This window comes from Zonotrichia leucophrys, chromosome Z (genome assembly GCF_028769735.1).
Source record: "Zonotrichia leucophrys gambelii isolate GWCS_2022_RI chromosome Z, RI_Zleu_2.0, whole genome shotgun sequence".
In the NCBI taxonomy this organism is placed as follows: domain Eukaryota; kingdom Metazoa; phylum Chordata; class Aves; order Passeriformes; family Passerellidae; genus Zonotrichia; species Zonotrichia leucophrys.
In genome coordinates this window covers 44,561,768-44,586,225 of record NC_088200.1, presented here as the reverse complement: position 1 = coordinate 44,586,225, position 24,458 = coordinate 44,561,768, and the positions used below count along the sequence as shown (strand labels likewise).

At 37.9% G+C, this 24,458-nt stretch overlaps 1 protein-coding gene across 1 annotated transcript in view; it reads right to left on the bottom strand.

Annotated features, from left to right (window-relative positions):
* Positions 1–23,790, bottom strand: part of ADAMTSL1 (ADAMTS like 1) — a 381,502-nt gene extending 357,712 nt beyond the window's left edge. The window contains exon 1 of the mRNA XM_064736915.1: positions 23,716–23,790. Within this exon, the coding sequence (XP_064592985.1) occupies positions 23,716–23,790 (75 nt within the window). The remainder of the gene's footprint in view (positions 1–23,715) is intronic.
* Between the last annotated feature and the right edge of the window lie 668 nt (positions 23,791–24,458).

Genomic DNA, 24,458 nt, shown 5'->3' with positions numbered 1-24,458 from the left:
AGTGAAAAGAAAATAAAAGTAATTTTTCACATAATTGGTAGAGTTTTTCTCAAAAAATCTTTAGTGGGCAAATCCTACAGTGTTCCTGAACTGTAAATTTAATAGTGTTTTCACTGCATAGCTGCAGACAGATCTTGACGAAAATTAAAAGTTGAATGAAAACAAAAAGGAAAGGAAAACATATGTATCAAAAAACATCACCTTGGGACTTGTCCCATATACTGCATTAACTCCAGCATTTGTAGTTTTGAATAAGGATCGGGGTTTGATAAGCCCTTGGTAACATTTAGAGCTTAAGAACTGCAGCAGAATACTCACATCACACAGAACAGAGATCAGATCTGATCTGATTAGGCAGTTAACAGAAATTATGAGTTTGCTATTGGCAGGCTAGTATCCTTAAGATACACATTCTTGTTTAAATGTCTATTTGAGTTTGAGTTGCAGTCTAACCTGGTTGGGACAAATCCTCTGTCACACCATAACCTTTAATACCAACTAGGAATTAAAGGCAATTGTGGAATGCAGCAGCTGGAGACCTCTCTACCAATAGCTCAGAGTTAAGCAAACTACCTTTACAAATGAAAGTACTTTTCCTTTGCAGCTGAAAGGCAAAGAAATTCAATTTAGATTGCAGTCATCCCACCCTAAAGGTTTCTTTCTTATTTTTTTTTAATTATTTTATTTAGAGGGGCATTTATGACTCTGCTAAATTGTGCTAGAGAAGGCAAAATAGTCACACCTTACCATTGCCAGTAAGCATTTTGCCACAACATTTTTGATTAGCTACTGCTCTGAATGGGACAAAGTGGGTGTAATATGAGGAAAAGTTAAGGAAATGTTGGATTGAGAAGGACTTTGGCATGATTAAATGGAATAACTGACAAATTTCTAAAGAAAAAGGTGGGATTAGCCTGAAAAGATACTGTTACTGTATAAATGATTGAGTCCTATCTGTATTGCTTTAAGGCACCTAACCTAACCAAAAAGTGATTTTGGAAAATACTCACATTCACCTATGTTCCCAGAACTTATCAATTCTTAGTTTGAAATTTTGGCCTATGAAAATAAAATTGTGATTTCTTCTTGAATATTTTTAATATTTTTGAAGTTTTTTGTATTAAACTTATACCCCAAGGCTATTCTGATTAATCCAATTGCATATGTGGGATGCTAATTGCTGTGTGTAACATGGGTTGTTTCAGAACTTACATTGCATGCCAAATTCCATTCAGATCTTTGAAACAGTCATGCTTCCTCAGAGCTGGTATCCAACCCCTGAGAAAAAGACACTTTTACACTGCTGTTTTGTGATTTTATTGTGCACATGGATGTTATAAATGGTCTACCAAAAATAAAAATTCTGTGTTCAATTTAACTTGTGCATTCATTTTTAACAAATGACATGCATGCAGGAGTGGACAAGGACATGTGGAATCCCTGTCAAAATATTGCAACAAATAGTTAATTACATGAGGTAAGAGAACACAATATGTATTATTACTTCTCTGCTGCATTCTTAACTTTCTGACTCCTGCTTGTCCTGACTTGCCTCCGTTTTGCCAATGGAGATTACATGTTCTGTTAATTTGAAGTGTGACACAGAGTACACCTTAAATGCCTCAGAAGGCTAGGGCATGTGAACTGTTTTTCTACCATCAGCAGTCAGTACTAGTTGTGCTTTATATATTGGGAACTTTTAATCAAGTACTAAATTGAAAAATCAAAGAGTAACTTAAGTAAGTCTATGTTATAGGCCCAGTTCAGTAGATTACACAGAAGGTCCATTCAGACTTTTCCTCACAGCTAACTGCTAGCAGAAATGGTTCTGATTTGAATCACTAATTTTGTCAGCTTTTATTATCAGTCCTTTGTTTTTATTTGATTTTGCTAAAAAAAATTGTTTTAGAATGTCATTAAGTTTCTCATATCCATTTATTTGTATTTTATGAAAGCCACTTCAAGTACATAACTTATTGTAAGTGAAACATTTCCCACATAACTTGTTTCAGTTCATGCTTTTTACTATGATCTAATGTAAACTGTCCATTCTTCAGCCGTGTCAATGATTAAACCAAGATCTTTTTCTCTACATTTTTTTCAATAATGCTGTGCTTCCTGCTGTCAGTTCTGTTACAGCTCTCAAAGGATATTTATACCAATTAGGCAAACAAACAGAGAGGCTGCTACATTGCTAGCCAAGACTCTCAAAGGTACTTCTCTTGGCCCCAAGGCATAATTTTACAGTGTTTCACCCACCTATTGACACCTTTGAAGTTTATTTTCTGGAATAATATTAATTACATTGTGTGGGTTTTCTCACCATATGGGGCAATCTCACTTCTTGATGAAAAATGGCTACATTAGCTATGTAATCAAAAGGCAGCTGTATGGATCCCAAGGGATAAGGAAATTTTAGCATTTGATTTGACTGAACCATACACTCATCACCAGAAGAGATGCTGATGTGAAGTTGCTATTCCACATAAATCCAAACCATCAGCAGCAGCAATAGCCAAGCTTTTCAGAGAAGAGACTGGACAGATCTAGCCCACTCAAGGGAAAAAAGGAGGGAACTATACTTCCATTCATATCAGGTGACAGCTTACTGGCTACTAAGTCTTACTAAGAAATGGCTCTTCAGTCAGTAACACTGAATTACCCAGTAGCTGAAGTTGCTGCAATTTATTGTATTTATTGCAATATATTGTTCCTGCAAAGCACTGGAAAAGCCTGATAATTATTTAAACTGCCTGTGACATGGGCTTTGCCAATCTTCTTTCGCCCTTTACTTCCTGCCACAGTTACTTGACTTGCTGATGAAGAGAAAACATATTCATGTATCTTTCATACCTATTTCCACATTTAAAGGCTCCTAATTACCTTCTAGTGCTTCCTACCAAGTTTAGAATCTCTTAGACATGGTGTACACATCGTGTTTTTATGAACTACTATTGTGCTTGGAATTTCTTTCCCTCCACTATTAATAAGTGGCCAGTTATGTTAGCACAAGCAAGCTCAGTCACACACTCAGCCTGTGGAATGGGATTTCTGCCAGAATAAAATGCAGTTACACGGCTATAACTGTCCATACCACTGTTAAAGCAGGCAACAAACTACATCTGCTACTACTAACCTGGTGTAAGACAGACCTCAAAAAAATAAAAATAGTCTTCTCCTGAGGTTAAAAATTAATATAGCCATCAACATGGATATCCATGTGTGTAAAGGGACTACTGAAGGGGTCAGTCTCCTGAAGATAGCACCAAAACTGATTCCTTCTGCTAGGAGAGTGATCTTCCCAGACAGGGGGGAGGGAGAGGAAAGGGAAGAAAAGGAAGAAGTCCTCCTGTACTTAATTGTAATATAAGTATTTTCTTAATAAAAGGAATTTGAAATATCAGGATTATCTTGACCAATAACTGCTTACACTGTTCAAGTCATAGCAAGTGGATTTGAAGAAGAATGCTACATTTCACTTTTGCTCAGAGCAATGTAGTCAAAAGGCTAGGTCCTTCAGACAGACCTTTAAAAACAATGGTTTTGATAATATAATTTTTACAGGTTAAAACATGACTTTAAATAAGCATGAGAACAGAATACTATTCAGAATTTAGACATAGCATTTTTTAAAAAAATTCTTAAATCTGATTTGAGACTTTAAACTGAATGTGAGTTAAGAACCTTTCCCTTCTGAGGAACTAAGACTACAGGTAAAACGTATTCATGATTACAGCTCATGCCAAGTTAGTTAAAAAATTTCAGACCAATTTTTTTCCCCATCAGAAAAAAAAAAATCAAAAACAAATGCTTATTTGAAATTTAAACAGAGCAAGTTAAGATTTGAATAACTAGCCAGGTTTGGATTCCTGTGACACTTACAAACCAGCTCAGTTCTCTCCCTACCTGAGTGCAGCCACCCAAGATGCCACCAGGCAGCAGATTTAGAGTGGTTAATCACAAAGATGACCAAAGTTAATCTGTATGTGCTAAATTAAGAAGGCAGTGTTCCTAGGATTAATATACACTGAAGAAATTAAAAGAGAGACTTTCAGAAAACAATTAATGTATTGCAGAAAGGGCATAAACCTGCATGCCTCTGACAGAATGGGGAGCCTGAAAAAATACTTCCCCTGTTTGGGAATCAACCAAAATTAATGACCTTTCCATCACAGTTTCTTTCTTCAGCAACAAAAAAAAAACATACCATAAGATTTTGCAATAGCAATTATAAGTGACAGCTTAAAAATGAAGTGCAGGGGAAAGAGTAAAACTCCTTGCTGCACACATCTTTCTCATCCCTCTGGCTACTCTGTAAGGGGTGCTCTTTTTATTATTGTGAAACAAGAGAACTATCCTGGATGTGGGAAATCCTCAAAACAAAACACTCAGTAAACCAAAATTCTAAAAATAACATAAAATGTTTTGACAGAGAGACATTAGGTAACAGCTGAAAATATGTTAGAGAAGAACCTCTGACCAACAAATTTTTATGAAAAACATGTAAATGCAGATGTTTTTGTTTACATTGTAAGATCTTATATACAAAATAATCTCTCATCTCCTTATAATCAAAGCTAGGCATTTACAGCAACCTTTTAATAAGAGTGGAAAATTTACTTGAACAAAGAAAACCCATCACAGAATCACATTTAAAACTGAAATTCACAACACCCTTACACAGAACATGATACTAGCAATCACTTTTAGAAAATATTTTTTACTGTGAAATTAGGAAAATGGTATCTGTGTTATGTTAAATATCATAATGCATTAAAAAGCATCTAGTAAATCAATGACTTAATTCTTTGTGAAACACATTTTCTTTCTAAAAATGCACACACTTCTTGGGGTTTAACTAAATCAGTATTCAATCTAAATATCTCTGAATTGCAATGAGAAAGTTGATAAGCAAATAAGGTGGTCTGTTAAATTAGTTATTCATAATAAACACAAGAAGAGTAAATATAATATTTTAAGGATTTTTTTAAAAACTCTTCACATGCTGTCTTGATAAGCCCTCTTGAATAACCACCATATTTACCAACTTCCACCTAAGTTTTCGACATTTTGCTGATAAGAAATTAAAGTGTAGTGTAAATTATGCATTTAGAAATGCAGAGGCAAGCAGTATATTTTTCTGTAAACTGAAAATACCCTTTCACTGAAGACTGGGAGTGGTAACACCCTTTTACTGACGTCAGTAAAAGGGGAGAGTTAAATCATTAACAGACGTTAAAAATCGATTTGGCTACTCCTGGCAGGTGAAGTAAGATATTTTATTATGAAAATGATAAATCTTTTGGCTCTTTCCTTCAATAAATTGATTTTATGAAATAAAGAGTGATAAGAGAATTTTATGAAGTATAAACAGTATATATTATAAATAATAACACATGGCCCTAGAGCAAATGCTCTTGTGATTGATCACAGCAGCCAAATCCCTCAAGTGGTTTACAGCATATTCACATTGGGATATTCTATTGTACAGTCCATATGTTAACTAGATAACTGCCTAGTGTGGAAAATTTATAAAGTTAAGGCTAATGAAAGCAGGGGTTTTTGCTGGATTTATTTCTCACTGCAGAGATGATGTAAACGGAGAGCAGCACATGGCATGTCTTCAAGGGAGCTAACCCTACCTAATTCAAAGATACCACTCCCAAAAAGCAAAGGATATCTCTGTTTTCACCTTCAGAGGGCAATCGGGAGAAATAAAATACAGGCCAGAAAACACAGTTTGCCTGCACATGCCAGTTTGTACTTCCACCAGTACAGTTCCCAGAAGTGAACACTTCCATATTCCAGAGCACAGGGACACAGTGACTGAGCACCAGACAATACTGATTCAAAGCCACTCCAGCAAGTGAATGGTCTCAACAGGAGTTCCTCTTCTGGTGTCCCAAAAGGGTTTGCACAGCCCATGTAATTCAAGCAATGGTGTAAAAACAAAACACCAGAAGCCCATATGGAAATGTCAATAAAAAGCAAACTTACAAGACACTCCCAGCTATCATAGCAGTCATTTCTACACAAACCTGTTATGGGAGCAACTTGCTTCCAACTCCCTGGGCTGAGTCAGCACTTTGTTTTCACTTTTCAATAGTGAGTTTATGGATCTTGACTCTGCTGACATTTGTTTCAGAGAGGAAAAAGAAAACTGGTCCATAAAGTTCCCAAAAGCTGCAAAGCAAAACCAGGAATGCTTGTCAGAAAATTGAAAGCAGATTTCTGGGTGGACTCAACTGCCAGGGATCTTGGAGCTGGTAGGACCTGCTATTACCAGGTGCTACTACAGAAATTAAACATAGCTTGCTAGTAGCTCACTATTAGCTCACAGATAATTAGGTCTGAGGAAGTAGGAAGAAAGTGCTGGCTTAGTATGCTAGCACAAAATAACAGTGTAACCACATTAACCTTCCATCATTAAAAAGACTGAATGTCATCAAATAAGAAGAAATTTCTCATTGGAGTGATTTAAGATGTTCAGACATATCTTATCCAGGGAGCATCACTGGTTCCCTTTCACAGAATAGTGAAATACGCTACTTCCCCAGACAGACAGTCTATGCTGCATTAATAGACAAATTGTGAATTTTGGATGGAGAAAACAATATTCTTTTCCTTTTCACATTTTAGCACATTACTATTTTCTTCTCTAATCTTTCAGTTGTGCTGGTGCCAAATATGTTATGAGGTAATGTTTGCTCCAGACAAGTGTTCAGTTCCAGTCATCTGTCAAAGGGAAAAGTCAAACAGTGGTGCTGCTTCCACACCTGGTCCTTGAACAAATCTATGGTACTGTGTCTTCTTAGCACCTTACAAATGAATTATCATTTGCTTGCATTGGAAAAGCAATGGAGAAAATCACATTGAAAAGCCTTCTATTCATCTTTGTCAAGAGACAGACTGGAACACAAACCTGAAGATATTAAAGTAGCTCTTCCTTACCATTTTATCTAAGCCAAAGACATTCCTTATCAAGCTATCTTATGGCTGACTGAACTCTCCAAAAATAAATGGAAGGAACTTACATGTGGTCAATTGCCAACACTATCCCTCTCTAACTCATCCTAATGTTTGGCTGGATAGTGACTTTCCACCAATGTCTGGCAGTCTTTAACCAGTACTCCTTCCTCCTGTCAACTCCACTCACACATTAATACTGTACAAATAATTCTATTTTCTTTTTATTTCATATTTAGAATCATAGAACAGACTGAATTGGAAGGGATCTTTAGAAGTCATCTAGTCTAGGGCCTCTGTGATGAGAAGGGACATCTTCAACTAAAGCAGGTTGCTCAAAGCCCCATCCAACCTGGCATTGAACACTTCAATACATGAGGCATCCAAAACTTCTGGACAACCTGTTCCAGTGACTCACCATCTTTGTTGTAAAAAATTTCTTCCTTACATCTGGTCTGAATCTACCCTCTTACAGGTTAAAACCATTACCTCTTGTTCTATCACAGCAGACACTGCTAGAAAGTGTGTCCCTATATTTCTTACGGGATCCTTTTAGGTACTGGAACACTGCTTTAACATCCCCATGGAGCCTTCTCTTCCCTAGGCTCAACACCTCCAGCTCTCTCAGTCTGTCTTCATAGGAGAGGCGCTCCAGCACCCTGGCGATCTGTGTGGGCACCTCTCTAACAGATCCATGTAATTCTTGTACTGAGTCCCAGAGCTGGATGCGTTATTCCAAGTGGAATCTCACAACTGTGGAGAAGGAGGGGCCCTGGCCCTGCTGCCCACGCTGGTTTGGATGCAGCCCAGGACACGTTTGGCTCTCTGGGCTGGCAGTGCCCATGGCTGGGTCATGTCCAGCCTCTCATCCACCTGCACGCCCAAGGCCTCCACAGCAAGGCTGTTCTCAAACCCTTCATTCCCCAGAGAGCATTTAGCTCACATACAGATCAGGAGGGCCTTTCAGGTTGTTCAAAGGTAGCAATGCAGAGTATTCAGCCCAAACTCAGGAAAATATAATATTGCAAGAACTGTCCTGCCCACAATTATTTTAGCAGCCCTATCCTTTTGGGAATAAATGATATATTAAAATTAAATAACCTCAATACACCTCTTTATAGATTACCTCTGTAATGTCCCAAAGGATATTATATAACAATGTGTGATTCTGATATAGAAAATATCAGATTCTGATATTTTCTATATCAGAATCACACATTGTTACTGCCAGACTGATTAAAAGCACTGCTTACCAGTTTTCAAAGAAATCTGTATTTCCTTAGTTTATAAGCCTTCCATAAAAGCGACTGCTGACCATCATATTACTAAATAACATTAAAATGAGTACTTATAGAGTGTTCAACAGCTTTGACACTTTGAAATTATGATTTAGTTTAATGCATTAAAATTATCAATTCATTTTATATTTTCTACAATTCATTCTATATTTTCCCTGCTAGAGGCAGGGGAAAAAAAAAACTTATTTAGAAATATACATTTTTATTTTGACAATCATGCTTTGTTTTGCATATCCTTCAGTATCAAGCTATTTTTCATAGACATAAAAACCATATAAATTTGCACACCATATATATATATACTTCTATAGAGAAAAAAAAAATCTTAAGGCTCACTCTGTCCTTATCAGAATTTTTAAACACTCACACATATATAAATTTTATATATATATATATATGTGCACATTCCTTTAAAATGTGTTGTTAGGAGGGGCATGCAGTTTGTCCTATTTATTTTACTTGAAAAAGGCCACTGTGCTAAATTCTGAACCAGTAAGGTCACAGAACATGCAGCATATGCTGCTCAGGAGCTGGATGTACACAGCATACCATAGATGGTGATTTTGGCATGTTGGCTCAGTCAACTCTTAGAAAAGCAAAGTCTTGTGGTGGTTTCTCCAGCTAACAGTCCAATAAAGAGAAAACTTTGCCCTGAAAAATTAAAGTAAGCATGCTTAAAGAATTACTGAAAAACTGGAAAATGCAAGTAATACATTCTAATAATACATATTAGTTGTTATAGCCACTTCAGGTCTAATCTAGACTACTACTCTTCAAATTGCTCAGTACTTTTTAATTTCATACAGCACAGTACCTAAAAACAGAAAAGTAATTGTGAAACACTGGAATCAAAGGTTTCAACCTCCATGAATGAAGCAGTGATCTTACTGAATACTGTTATCTCCTTGACTAGCTGATCTAAGCAGTGTCTCTATACAATGCAGAATGGTTCCCAAGAAGAAACATGTGTAAACCTGCTTTTCTGCTTTCCCACCTACTTAAAATGGCATCACATACCTTACAGGGTCGAAATATGCATCTTTGGCTAACTGCCCGCATTCTGGAATGTGTACTTCACTCGTTTTATCTAATTTATCCCTTTGTGGTTAAATTTATCTCCTGCTGATACAGACATCATACAGAATTCCTTATATGATCACATACTCAATATCTGGGCAATCAACATGTGGTTTTTAGCAACATGCTGTTTATGAGCAATTCTCTTGCAGTGCCACCAGCTAATTTCCATAAGTAGCAGTAGACCTTCACTAACATGAGATGTACTGTGTAATTCAGCTTGCCAACAGGGTGAGTGGCAGGATCTAGCAGGCTTCTAGTCCCAGTGCTGCCCCAAGACAGGGTCCTTGAGGAGTCACACACTCCCCTGCCTCTCAGCTCTGCTGACCAAAGTTTCAGGGATGTGTTTGTGGCTCTTTAGCTACAAGAAGAGCTTAGTATGTAGCCCTGAGGCAGTGAAGCTGCCACTACCATCTCCCAGTTTAAATAACCTTATTGCGAAGAAACCCCATCTCCTGTACCACACCAAAATATCCCACCTTCTGCAAGGGGCAGATAGAGTATTGCTTTTGAGCAACAATATATAATTAAAAAGTAAGTAATCTTGGGTCAATATATTGGTATCTTGCATACCTGATGTTTAAATTTCAACCTAAGTCTCTGTATGGTTTCAGATCTTTTGAGAAATATTCTATTGTGCAGGTAAAGCAGAAGGTGAAATTAAAATAATTAAACCCATTTTGGTTCCTAACTCTAGAGTCCCATTTTCATTATATGTAGCAGATGTCTACAAAAGCATGTTATATTATGACTAATAATAATATAATTTTCACTTATTTTGCCTCAGATACATAAAAAAGACCAAAATCTAAACACAAAATATCATCAAATCATAACAATTTATGTATAATTTTTTGCGTCTATTTTTCTGTCCCTCTAGCTTGTCTGTGTTTATGACTCACCTATATGCCACTCCACTAGATCTATTACTCTCTACTGTAATGTTTTCTCATCACTGCTTTTTCATGTATAGGCATATATTGATGTTTCTATTGCTGGCTTGCTGGTGACTTTGTCCCACAACGTGCTCCTCTTTTTTCTTCTGATCGCAGGACTGCAGAAACAGACAAGCCTTCTAACCTTCTAATTTTTAGCTCTCTGGGAAAGCACACTGTATTAAAAAACAAAAGAAAGCAAACAGAAAAACCCCTTCTCTAAACTTCTGTGAAATTTTGCCATGATTTGGGGTCTCTTGGTGGAGATTCCAAGAATAGGAAAAACTTCGGCAGAGAAAATAATGTCAATGTTGCAGAATTTGAGTTTTCGAATACTGTTGCATTAAAATACCACATAACTAATATCTGGATAAATCAGTAATAAATGTGGTTCCTCAGTGACCATTAATTTATTTCAGGTTATTATTATTAATCCAGTTGTCTTTAGATATTATTTATGTTCTAGATTTTTACATAATAAGAAAACACTGAACAGTCCTTTAACAGGACTAGGACAATTCCTGAAGAAGAAAACATTTTTTTCAAATAAAAATGCATGCACTGGTAACTTGCTTTGATTAGAAAACAAAAGATTAATGGAAGATTAAAAATTATTAATTTGCTGTTAGTACATTAACTGTCATTCTTCTCTTTATTGAACAAAATACAGTTACAAGGAACACAGACCTAATTATCCAAACCACTCTCAAGAAGCTGCAAAAGAACAACAAAATTAATTATGGTATGAAAATTTATGATCACACTAAATCAAGACAGCCAAGAGCTATGACAATGGATAATACAAAAGCTGAAAACAAGTTATTTACCAAAAGCAATTACATGACATACAGAAGAGATCCCCTTAGGGATACTTTTGCTTGGTAGGGCTATGAGGAAAATGCTGGATGAAATCCCACAAGTGGCTCATTTCAGCTAACAGACCAGTTTCAGAAAGCTCCATCACATGCTTACCACCCATGCACGACAAAACACCCCTGGAAAAGACAGATGTATCCTTTGTACAAAGTATCTAAGGGCACAAATTGGTGCACTCCACGAGGGAAAACTGAACACATCCTTGGCATCCACACACTTGTTAAATGGGACATGCCAGATGAGCTTGAGAAGAGGACAAGGATGATGACCTAAAAATCTGGCAAGTGGCTTCTGAATGAGGAAAATTACACACACAAGAACAAGGAAAGTAAGGAAGCAGTATCATTCAAGTAGTAACACTTGCATATACAGCCCAACATCCTTCAAGCCATGGCAAACATCCAGAGTTTCAGAAAAATGTGGGTGGGGGAACAAGGGGAGGGAGAAATAAATAAGAGGATGTGAATAATTCTCCCAAGATTCTATAGACATGTATCCTGTCATCCTGTTATTAAAAGTTAAGAAGGAACAAATTCCCCACTGGTTTTGTATAATTGAAATCATTGAATCTTTGTATTAGACTTTGCTTTCAGCAAGACATACTATGTTACCATAGGAAAAATTGTTTATTTTTGCTGGTAGTCTTGAAGATGTAGGAGGTGAAGAAGAGATAGAAGCATTAAAAAATGGTACAATGGTTATAGCAATTCTGTGAAAATAAGAGACTGCCGACATTAAACTAATCACTTTACTCTTCCTTCTCTTCTTCCTTTCTTTCTTTCCAATGAATGAATTGGTAGCCAAGAGAAGTCTAAGTCTAAAAGCTACATCAGAATAAATAAATGTTTAATAGTTAGAGGCCTGGAAAAAAGAAAACAAAAGGAAATACATACCTCAAAAGATTAAGGGATATCATAAGAAGTGTTTATCATATTAAAGATCCAGTTACCTTCTCAGTTAATTGCTTCTGTCCATACTTGCCTCAAAACTCTTTTCCAATGGGCAATATATTATCGCACATAACTATCCAAAACATTTCCAGTGAGATTTCTGTGCCTGTTCATGAATGTTGCTAGAGGAATTCCTTAAGTGAAAATCCATGGCTATCCTCTATTCTATTTTCATAACTTCCTTTGAACCATCCCTTTACAGATTTTTTTCAATTTTCAATTTTTTTCAATTTTCTCTCTCTTGGAAATTAAATTATGGCAAAATTTATGGCACAGATACCATATTTAAGGAAATGATTTCAAAGTAGCACCTACACACTCTATTCAGGAAATGGCACAGAATGACTTTTTGTTTGCTTTATTTACTCTGCCTAAACACAAACAAATAATGCTGCTTTGCTTGTCTTAAGTATTTTACCATTGGAGATAAAAATAATAAACATAAGTTACTTATGTTCATTTAATCTTTTGATTTATGTAAACAAGATTTCTAAAGGCAGATCTATCCTCTTTGACCAAGTAATTAAAAACAGTACTCATATATTTAACTTTCATAACCCAAGATGTCAAACTACTTGTTGCTACTGAAGATAAACACAATCTCAAATGTCATAGTTTGGATATTGTACTTAATTATTTGAAAATGGTTTCAGATTATTTCTGCCTTACTCTGTCTCCCCAATGACATGGGAAGTATATCCAGGTTGCCATGTGGCCATATACTTGTTTTAGTCATTTTAGCACACACTGATGATTTGAAGATGATTTGAACTCTCTTAAATTTTACAATTCAGTGTAAGTTATTTGTCCTTCTCAGAGGTACAAGTATACATCCCGGAGCTTTTAAGAAACTAGGATTCTTTAAATCCACAGGCTTTAGACTTCAGAACAAGTGGAAAATCTTCTATCAGGTTAAATTAAACTCCATGCTATCTTCATCTTATAGAACCATCTGAATTCTTCAAATCAGAGCAGTTTACATAGACAGTCTTTCATCCTGACATTTTGAAATACTTAGAAAAGGCAAACAGAAGCAAAGCCACTATAAAACAGCAAAAATATAAACAGCATGAAATGTTTCTCATGTACTTCTAGAAGTTTAAAAACAAACAAAAATTCTCCTGCTTTGCTAAAATAGGACATAGAAGAAAAAAATAATGCTTGTAAACATTCTTTTGGACTTAAGATATTTGATGTTCTGTGCTTTTTATGCAATCAATAATCCATTCTCAGTTCCAAGTTCATAACACATGCTACTATTCAGACAAACACTCCTATTGCAAGTATTGCAAATGTGCCAAAACCTCAGTTTGACCAATTACAGTTATCAGGTTCAATATTCCACTTCCAATCTTGGTCACAGTAAGGTGTCTGTATTATACAGACAACTAGCTAGACACATACACAAATATGAAGAATTGTAGGTGGAATCTTTCATGAAAGTGGGGTCTCCAGATGAAAATATGTACTGTCAGTTCTTTGGTTTCTGTCTCTTGTGTTTTTGCAAGGCTAAAGTGTTGACATTGCACAGTATTTAAACAGTGCAAGTTTCTTCCTAATTTTTGTTCTAGAAATTGCTTTCCAGACCATGATTTTACCCAGTATTCTAGTCAAATGTATCAGTAGCTGTAAACTTGGAAAAAGCTGAATATCGTTTCTAAAGCAGGGATGGGGGGGAGACATATAATCTTGCTGTTACAAGTAAGAAAAATGCTGCCAGCAGATGCTTAGTTGAATTTCAGAGCTGTCATGTAGAAAAATCTAACTTCAATTACTTTAAACATAATTTTCAGGTGTTAATCCTGTAATCTGAAAACACCCAGCTAGCAAAAATGCAGCTACCAGAGATTCTGCCATTAAAGCCTGTGGTTTTCACAGTAGTTACTTAAATTGCAATTTCTTCTGAATGACTTTGTAAAGAACTAGGTTGTGCTATGTACTTCCTGAAGAACATACAAATTCCTGCTTTGAAACCATACAAAAATATAAAAGACACAAGAAAATATAAACTCTGTTTTACAACTAGAAAAGCCATATAAAGAATGCAAAATACAGTGTACATTAGAAGCATTAGAAACTCAAGACCTCAGCTTGATCCTGTGGCAGGATCTATGAACAAAATATCCCCTTTTTGAGTAGTTTTATATGGGGACAGGAAGAAAAATCTGGATGTAGAAGGTTTTTAAGAGGAAAAGGAAAATAAAAAGGAGCCCTGTCATAATTTCTCAAAAAATATTTCAGATTCAATGCAAAAACTTAATTTTTATCATCATGTTTGAGAACAGCTCCATTAATTTCACGAGAGAGGGAAATAAGGACGTGGGAAAAGGCAATTTTAGCATGTTAAGACTGACCAGGAAAACATGCTCCATCATTTCAGAGATTTGATTAGATATATTGTTGCTACAGTTTAAAATGAAAAGAGGTAAGAAGAAAAATAAAAGACTCTTACTCCTCAAGAAATCCTAAAATCTGGGAAAAAAAATGAAAATCCAAACACCCCTCATCCTCCACCAAAACCTTATGAACAACTTGCAGGTCTCATTAGCTAAATTAATTTAAGAATGGTCCACTTTGACCTACTACAAAGTTTCACACAATTACAGAAGAAAAAATTATATTTTAAGTATAATTAAGTTACTTGGTTTTGCTTTTAGGGTTTTGTTGTTGTTGCTTGTTTTATTTTTTTGGTTTGGTTTGATTGTTTTTATGGGTTTTTTTACTTTAAACATAATGAAAATGAAGGCTTCAAAAGGAATAAGAATAGTTTCTAAAATTCCTAAACTCTCTAAAAGGAAGGTTTTCCTAGGGAAAATTTTCTTCTGTTAAATAGATATTCCATTAAAATGTGTTTGTCTACAACTTTAAAATCATTTCCCAAAATTGTCTTTTAGTACTACGTCTAATAATTTTCTGGATTTCATATTCGCATATGCAGTTAGTACAGTCATTTTTCCCACTATCAATGGTGCACTCACTTTTATATCATCTCTCCGAAATATTAAGCACATCTCTTTTCATCTTGCTGTCCCCTGACTGACCCAGGTCAGTCAGTCGGGAAGTGCAGGAACTTCTTACTGTCTGATGAATTCTGCTGTATTTCTTCATCTGAACAGCAACCAAGTATCAAATCCTCCTGGGTTTTTTTCCCTTGTGTGTCTTTTCCAGCAGATAAAAATATTCTTCACCTCATGGCTGTTCAGCGTCTCGTAGATTTTTCTGCTACTGCAGTAAGAACTTAACATTACGCTTTCCAAATATATCAGAAACTAATGGCACACAGTTTGAGTAACCCCTGTGCTCAGCTTCCTTGAACAAGCCAGTCATCAAATAATAAATCCTTTCTACACAATAAACTCACTATGATTTAATCAGGGCAGGTTTGTTTAAAATTTACCATTGAAGGTGTGCATGTTCTACAATCACTGTTTCAAACAGATGCACATCAGAAAATTGAATAAATAAAACAGTACAAAGATAAGGCTATTTCCTGGTCTTTGACTCAAAACCCCAAATTCAATAGCTCTTGTTTCACTATGCTCATTTACTCTTGAAATGTAAATCACCTGTTAAAAAAATTAAATCTTTCTGTCTTCACTTCCACTGTCCTACCCCAACATGGTGTAGCAAAGCCCATAGAAATAACAAAGATGATCATCTCAACTCACTCATTTCTTTGGGAGTTAGTGTAGGTCAGGATGAGTGTGGCTACCCTCTATTTCATTTAAAAAATACTTGGAGCAGTAAAAAAAAAAATCAAATAAAATATGTAGCCGCAGAGGAATAGTGTTTGGCTATTATATTATGTAGTAGTATCATTCTTATTCATAAAGTCTTTCCTTCATGCCAGCTTTTCACAGAATCCAAAAAAAATTACAGTACAAGGGAAATCTGATTTCTGCAGCCACCTGAGTTACACAGAGAATGGCATTATTATTGTAACAATGTCAAAATCCAAAAGCAGGTCCTTCTATTTAATGCACTTCATATACCCATTTAATCTGCAAGTCAAAACAAAACTAAATGAAACAATTACTGGCAGTTCTGTATAAATCTACTCCTCCATTATTAAATAGTGATTGGAAAAACACACATATATGGGGTCAGTTTAAAAAAAAAAAAACATAAGTACAGATTAAAATTCTGGAAAAACTCAGTTGAGTCGAAAGTAGCAGGGTCCACAAGCCATATCTGGGACTGATGTAATGTAATTATTTATGACATTGAGCCATACAGAACTATGAAAAATTTGAAGCATGGATGCAAGAATTAGCTTTGTTCAATTCCTCTGATGGATGTTACCGGCCAAGATCAGATAGTCCTGCTAGATCACCCCCTCCATTGCCACACCAGCCTTGAACTGGCGTGTAAGCAGCACTTATGACACTGCTTTTGTCCACCCAGTAGAACATACTGAAAAAAATAGGCTTTCTGTCATTGAGCAGAACACATCGTTGTAATACAATTTCACCTCTTTATGTTCAGTCCAATTGATGAAGCATCTTTTTTTAATCTTCTTTCTTTTCTTCTTCTACTTGAAGAAATGTGACTGTGTCCAACCACATGAGTGATCTAGCCATCCCAGAATGTATTCTAGGATAACTTCTGCAGCTCCAATAGATGTATTTCCAAAAGGCCTTGGACTGCCTCTTTGCTTTCCACTTCTCCCCCTCTTGGTAACTCTCCTTGCACATACATGTTCAACAATTATGCTGACTGCACATTTCTCTCAAAAGGCATAAAAAATATACCCTTAAGACTGAAAAGGGTGTAAAGAGTTTAATTAACTTTAATAGGGGCATGACTCAGATGCACATGGCATTATTCACCAAGTCTTGTAAATGACATGTTACTTTGCTATTACACTGCTTACTGTAACAGAAACATCTTGCCTGCAGGTGGGACAGAGCTGCAAATTCAGAATGCAAAGTGCCTTAAGGCGTGCAATAGCAATAGGTACCCATGCTGTACAGGAGCTATCATAGGAGGATTTAAAATACAGGACCAGAAACATACAGGGAATAATGGTAAAGTGGTGCAAAATTCAGCTGATGACTTGCTAGTCTATTTACCATACATCATCCCAATAGAAGACTTCATCACTTTTCATTATCTTCTAGATCACGGGCAAGGCATATTTTATTATGATTTTCATAAGAAAACCAAACAAAACCAAAAAACAATCAAACAAAAACTCCCAAACAAACAAACAAACGAAAGAAAGGACACTGAGGAGTAAAATTACTGAAGTGTGGAAGTGTGGATTACAGTGAAAAATATTCTTTCTTTCTTTTTCATGTTAAGTGAAAGCCTAAGAAAAGTCTAAGGAAAACATTCAATTTCTAATCAAGACTTTCAAAAATCCTGATACAAAACACAGGCCTATCTGATAGCCACACAGAATCCTTTAATCCTTGGGAAAAACTAGCAGCAATAATTTACATCCTCTGAGGTTCCCATAAAGCTCTAGAAGTGTTCACTTCATGCGCCCAATGTGAACTTCTGCACTAAGAACAGAGATGCATTTAAATTTTAATTAAATTTTAATTTCTATTCTCTTACAATAGAAATTAAAGTTTAATTAAAATTTAAATGCATCTAGAATACAAATTTACAGGGGTATGAAACTGGAATGTGATACTAGCAATCTAATCCAGATTAGCAGAAATTATACCTCCACTTTTAGCAGAATATATTCATCAAGGAATTCTGCCATCACTCATTAGTAATCACAGAATACTCCCTGTCTGGACTTAATTGTATGGTAGCATTATCAACCCAATCATTACAGGAAATATTAATGAAAAGGAAAGTATTTTTACGCCTGTGAAACTGGCATTCATAACTAAATGAGGGAAGAAATAAAATTTCAAATCAGATAGATGCCACTGAAATATTGTTTTTTTCTTTTCCCTTTATCGTCAGGAGGCAAAAGCTATTACACAAGAGGGGTTTATTTGGGTCAAGAACTACTAATATATTTAGGGATCTTGTCAGAAACTGTACAATCAGTCCAGTGCTAAAATATTCCCATCACCTCTGTTTATCTCTGAACCTGCTGTAGCTCTTTTTTAATCTGCAGAAGAATTCACAAACCCTTGATTCACCCTACCTTGTGTACACGCCCATTAACTTGAAAATAGGACTGCTGTAGGATCCATATGTGATAGCATTTTGTGAATAACCTGACTTTGGTGCAACAGGAGAAGAGGAAGTATCGCTTCTTTCCCTACACATATTCACATATGCACATATTCACATATGGCCCATGAAAATGTGTGAAAATGCTGAGGGCTTAAATCTCTAGTGAGCTGCCAGCTATGAATGCTCAGAGATCTGTAACTTAAGGAAACTTACTCCTACTTTCATAATTCCAGCAATCGACATCTCCAGTGAAAGTCCTTTCTCTTGCTAAATATGTAACCCTTCTTCACAAAGAAACAAAGGGGACTGAAGGTTTTCATGACAGAAAGGTCATAAGAACTGCTTAAAATTAAATTTTGTCCCATCCACCTGAATTCTCAGAAATGGCAATAGAGTTTTCCATTAATCCTTCCTAAAAACAGTCAGTTGAAGCCAGGTGTACTTACTACAGGTTGAAGTTAGCCCACCATGGTAAAAAGCTAGCCCAAAGTGTTTTCTTAAATTAAAGAGCAGCTCTGCAGGAAAAGATTGGGCACAGTCATAGCTGGTAGACACAAAACTGACCATTAGCCAGTAATGTTTCCCTTGCACCAGAGAAGGCAAATGCTTGCATTAATCAAATGACTGAGGGAAGTGATCCTTCCCATCAACTCAGCCCTGATGAGGCCATGCCTGGAGCCTTGTGTCTGGTTCTAGACTCTCCAGCACACGAGAGAGATGGACATGCAAGAGGAGTCCAACAAATGGCCACAGCGATGATGGGGGGACTGGACTGACAGGCTGAGAGGGACTGTACAGCCTGGAGAAAGGCAGGCTTGGGGAGATTCTATTAATGGATATAAGTACCTAAAGGGAGGGTGCAAAGTCAGGCTCTTTTCAGTGGTGCCCAATAAGAGAACATGAGGCAACGTTTGCAGACTGGAACACAGGATGCTCACTCTGGACATTAGGACACTCTGAGGGTGAGCCCTGGAATAGCTTTTCCAGAGAGGTGGTGGAGTCTCCTTCTCTCAAGACAGTCTAAAGCTGCCTGGACATGATCCTGGGCAGCTGGCTCTATGAAACCCTGTTTGGCTGGGGGGTTGGACAGGATGATGTATAGATGGACAGGATGCAAACCTTATTCAGACTACAATTCGGTGATTGTAATTGGAAGGGAAGGGTGAAACAACAGGAAGTTCAATATATCAGATGATGATGTAAAAAAATATATACCTCATTGCGATTTTTTGCCTTGAGTTGAAAATATATCCAAGAACCCATTTGATCTATTACAAATCTAAAAGGAAAACTCTAGTCATTAAAGTAACAGAAATTTATTTAGACCTTCCACAAGAACATGAAACTACTATTGAGTTTGCTCAAATTTAATATTGCCAGTCATAACTAGGTTCATTGATATAATTTTGATCACAATGCTTCCAGATTTATGCAAAACACAGTACAAAACTGGTTGGATGGATACAAAATTGCTTTCAAGATGGCTGTACATGAAGCAAGTAGGGGCATGGTAATACTTTAACGCTGGCTGACTAATTGGCCCACATAAACACCGTACTTGTATCCTAAATATTTTATCCTCATCTCATGTTTTTCCTGCAGTCTTATCTGAAATGACTCCTAATTAAAGCATTTTGATCCTATAACAATAATATGGTCAGTTTTTCAAAGGTAGGGAGGGTGTTTTTATTTTCACTATCTTTGACTGGCTTTATTTTAAACTTTGGCCAGTAGAAGAGGAAGTTATAGCCTGCTGTGGACAATGAAACAAAACTCACTGGATTTTCACTTGGTAAATATTTTTCTGGGGAAGGATAAATGTAACTGCTTAATATTATTAAACAGTTATATTAATATAATTATTTTGTGATTACATGCAACTGTTTTAAAAAGATGCTCTATTCTTCATATGACTGTTTTCTGATACACGAACCACCACCACTTTACTTCCTTCTGCCTTGTAATGCGTGTTGTGAACATAAAAAGGGTACACTGTAGCAAGCACAATAATTTAAATACAAAATAGAATAGCATATAGCAAACATGTAGCTCAAATAGTTTGAGAATACAATGGCCACCATGCAAAATCTGTTTATCAATGGCCTACACTTGTTTACACCCCTTCCAGACCTAAACCTGCTCACACCCAGGCAGCCCATAAAACAAACACACGGGCACATGCACTTATCCACGAAGCTCATACATGAAGTTTTAGGCAGAGTAAAAAACTGCACCTGTCACAGACATCTTTCCATTAAAATCCTTTCGTTAGGATTTTTCCTGCTGAAGCTGAGAAGTTTGAGCAACAAAGTGTAAACAATGGTTATCTGCTGCTGTGGAATGAAACAGGCGCATCCGTGATTGGTCTCGGGTGGAGACCATTAGCCTCCACCCGAGAGGTGTGGAGGCTAATGGTCTCCACCCGAGACCAATCACGGATGCGCCTGTTTGGATGTTTGGATTTACTGACCACTCACGGCAGAGCTGCTCTCTCTCTCTGCCAGGACACAGATCTTTGTTATTCATTCTTTTCTATTCTTAGCTTAGCTAGCCTTCTGAGAACTTTCCTTTCTATTTCTTTTAGTATAGTTAATGTATGTATATATATGTACATATATATCATGTAATATATATATCATAAAATAATAAATCAAGACTTCTGATAATGGAATCAACATTCTCATCTCTCTTCATCCTGAAAACCCTTGTGATCACGGTCACATGCATCTGCTACAGTAACTATTGTATACAATGTAATTTTAGACACTAGTTTAGGTTCTTTTGTTGAGGTATCTACTATAATCACAATCACAAATATTAAAAAATAAATCCCTGTGAGAAGAACCACCCTAATAAGAGAAGTTCCACTAAAGCCATTTATAGACCCAAAGGAAAAAAAAATGTATCAAGTAAAAATTATGGGAAAAAAATCAAAAGTAAATTGAAATTCCACAGAAACACTGAACTAAGAATGCAGTAGGAGCACATGTCAACCCAAGCAAATTCATACTTAATTCTAAAATAGAGCTCAAAATCATTTATTAATAGATCATAGATCATACTTATCACTACTGAAAAGACCCAGTTTGATCTAGTTTTAAAACAGTAATAACTATTTTAAATAATAATTAAAATAGTAATAACAACAACACATGATTCAAAGACTCAGTTTATTTCTCCCTAAAAAAATATAAAGTAATTTAAAAAGAAAGAAAAGTATTAAAAGTATTTAGCATGCTCTTTCATCCCATACCTGGAAATGCTCAGAGTCAGGCTGCATGGGGCTTTCAGCAACCTACCCTGACAGAAGGTGTCCCTGCCTATGTGGGGGAATTTGGAACCAGATTATACTTAGGTCTCTTTCAATCCAAACCATGCTATGATAATATAGAATGGTACAGAAATATCATCCAAACCCTAAATATATGGTCACAGCAAATGAGAAGAATAATTTTTCACCTTAATCAGAATTTTAAATTAATAAATGCAGCATTACAGAATTGCAGCTTGTTTATATAGAGAGAGACATACACACACACACACACACATATATATATACATACATACATATATATACATATATATACACACCTTCTTCGTGATACACGCATACAGGGGTCTAAGCTGCGGCTGCTCAGTGAAACATAACTTTAATCCCCACTTATTCCAGTACCTCATACTTCAAATGCAAAAAAAAAAACAACAGGAGGATTCCCAAGCTGCTTATGTTTTTGGCCCTAGGAAATGCTATCCATGAGGACAACTGATTTTACTCACACTTGAGACTAGAGGCAGAAGGCAGTGCCAAAATACTATTTCAAGAATAACACTATCTCAGTAAGTGTAAAATGAAATTGTTGTAACTAAGTGTCCAACATATAAACCAGGGGAAACATTGCACTGCAAATCTATCACTCCACAATTTTCAAATGTAAACCTAAATAGTCTGCATTTGCTTGTAAAAGGAAATAGGGAGACAGTTCCTCACAAAGCAGAACTGCTTGCAAGAAAGAGGAACAGCAGGTGCACAGGGCCAGGATAAGCAGGGAAAGAGCAGAGTGCCAGGGGAGATCAGCCCAATCTCAGAATCTCAGTCCTGGGAACAGAATTGGGGGCAGGATTAAAGGAAGTGGCAGATGAGGTTTCCATTGCAGGATCACAGCTATTACAATTCCAGTGGCCTGTATCAGAAAAGACAGCAGATGTCATTAGAGACAGTTCTCTATGGGCCAGTCTGGGCATCCTGAGGATTCCAGTGCTACCAAAGCAACCTGCAACCTTTTTCAACAATTTTCCAGTGACCCAGTCCTTTTCCAGTCCTGGCCACATGCCTACAGGTGCAGGCTGGCATCACGCTTCAACCTTCATGGCATTCCACAGTGCTTTTGAATAGATTCCTTGCATGGAGCCCAAAGTGGTGCAATAACAGAAGGCAAAGAAACCTAACACAAAAGTTTCTCTATCAAAACTAAAAACTTTACTCGGATGATTAGCCTAACTTGCACATGGATGCACAGTTACTGGAGAGGTTCAAGAGAGGAGAAAACACATTTCATGAGCACAGGAGGAGACCAAAAATACAAATACAGAGAATTATGTGTCTAAGTTTATTTCAAGTGATCCTGTACTTTTTTAAATTAAGAAGTTGTTTGTTGTTTTCTTGAGAGATTTAAGATATTGCCTTAAATACAAAAAATATAATCATTACTGAAATGTGCCATTACTTTTTTAAAATTTATCTTTGAAATTTAAGAACAAACTCAAATGGGAACAGTTTTATAGAGTCATGACTACACACCTTTTTCTTTAAGGTACAAACAAAGGTGAAAGTGAGTTCGTACATTGTCTCCAGAGAGGTAAACTGGTGCATCCTGGTGCAAGTGAGTTTTTATTGTTATTATTACTATCACTTCATTATTTTATTTTGCAGGAGTCTGAAATAAAAGCTGAGCAATAGCAAATTGATGAATAAGCAAAACAAACTACCTGTAAAGCACGTAAGAGGATGTAAATTACACCCAAGGGAAACGCACTGACACGGCCCCGGCTCAGGTCTCGACTTTCGGAAATAAACACCCATGTGAGAAACGCAGGCAGGGACTCTCTAAGTTTCTCTGTATCTTGGAGAGTATTTTCCAGAGAGGAAGCAGGCTGAGAACCTCACTCCCGACACTCGGAACAGCTCAGCAACATCGCAACTTTTACAACGGCCCCTCCATCCTCCCTTGCAGGGATCTGGCGAGACCAGCCAGGCTCAAGGAGACGCGCGCTCGGCACACCCAGCAGCCGGCGGAGTCTCCCTGCCGTGCGGGCAGGGGCTGCGGGCAGCGGCGGCAGCAACCTGCCGGCCGAGGAGGAGCCAGCGCGGAGCGCGGCCCGCCCGGCAGCCGCAGGTGCGGACCTCTCACGCCCAGCGCGGCGGGGCAGCCGGACGCGGAGGGGCGGGCGGGGTCCCGCGGGCCCCCTTACCTGTGCCACGGCGAGCAGCCCCAGGGCGAGGGCGAGCGGGGAGGAGGGCGAGCCCCGGCGCTGCCCCGCGGCCATCCTGCTCCCGCGGCGCTCTGCCTGCCTCGGGCCGCCCTGCGCGCCTCTGCGAGCGGCGCGGGGTGCGCGGCGCCGCCGGGCCCCGCAGGGCAGGGAGGTGCGCGGGGCGCGGCCCCCGCTGCCGGACGGCGGGGAGGGAGCGAGCGAGCGAGGGAGGCGGGAGCCGCCCACCACGGCCCGCCCCCGCCCCGAGGGTCCTGCGGGCAGGGCGCGGACCGAGCGCGCACGGTGCGCACGGGGCTCGGCAGCGATGGGCGGCCTTGGGACGGAACGCACGGGCAGCCACAGGAGGTGCAGGCAGCGACGGGGGCGCAGAGAGAGAGGAGAGGGCGAGGATTCGATGTTTGGGAAGAGATGGGCGTGTGGGCAAGAAGGGGGCACGCAGGCAGGCACAGAGCGCGCAGGCTGGAATGGACGTTCTGGCTGAGGCAGACGGGGCTGGGGCACACAGGCAGGCATGGGCCACGCAGGCCTGGATGGTTAAAGCAGGAGCAGGGTAAATTGGCGAGGGTGGCCCTGTGGCAAGCAAAAGGCAGGCAGTCATAGCCGGTCATGCTGGTGAAGGGTGTGCAGATCGAGGGACGGGCCCCCACCTGCCGTGGTGTTCTGGTATACTTTCTTGGACGCACTTGCCTACCAAGCCTAAGATAATTTCCAGGATGCTAAGC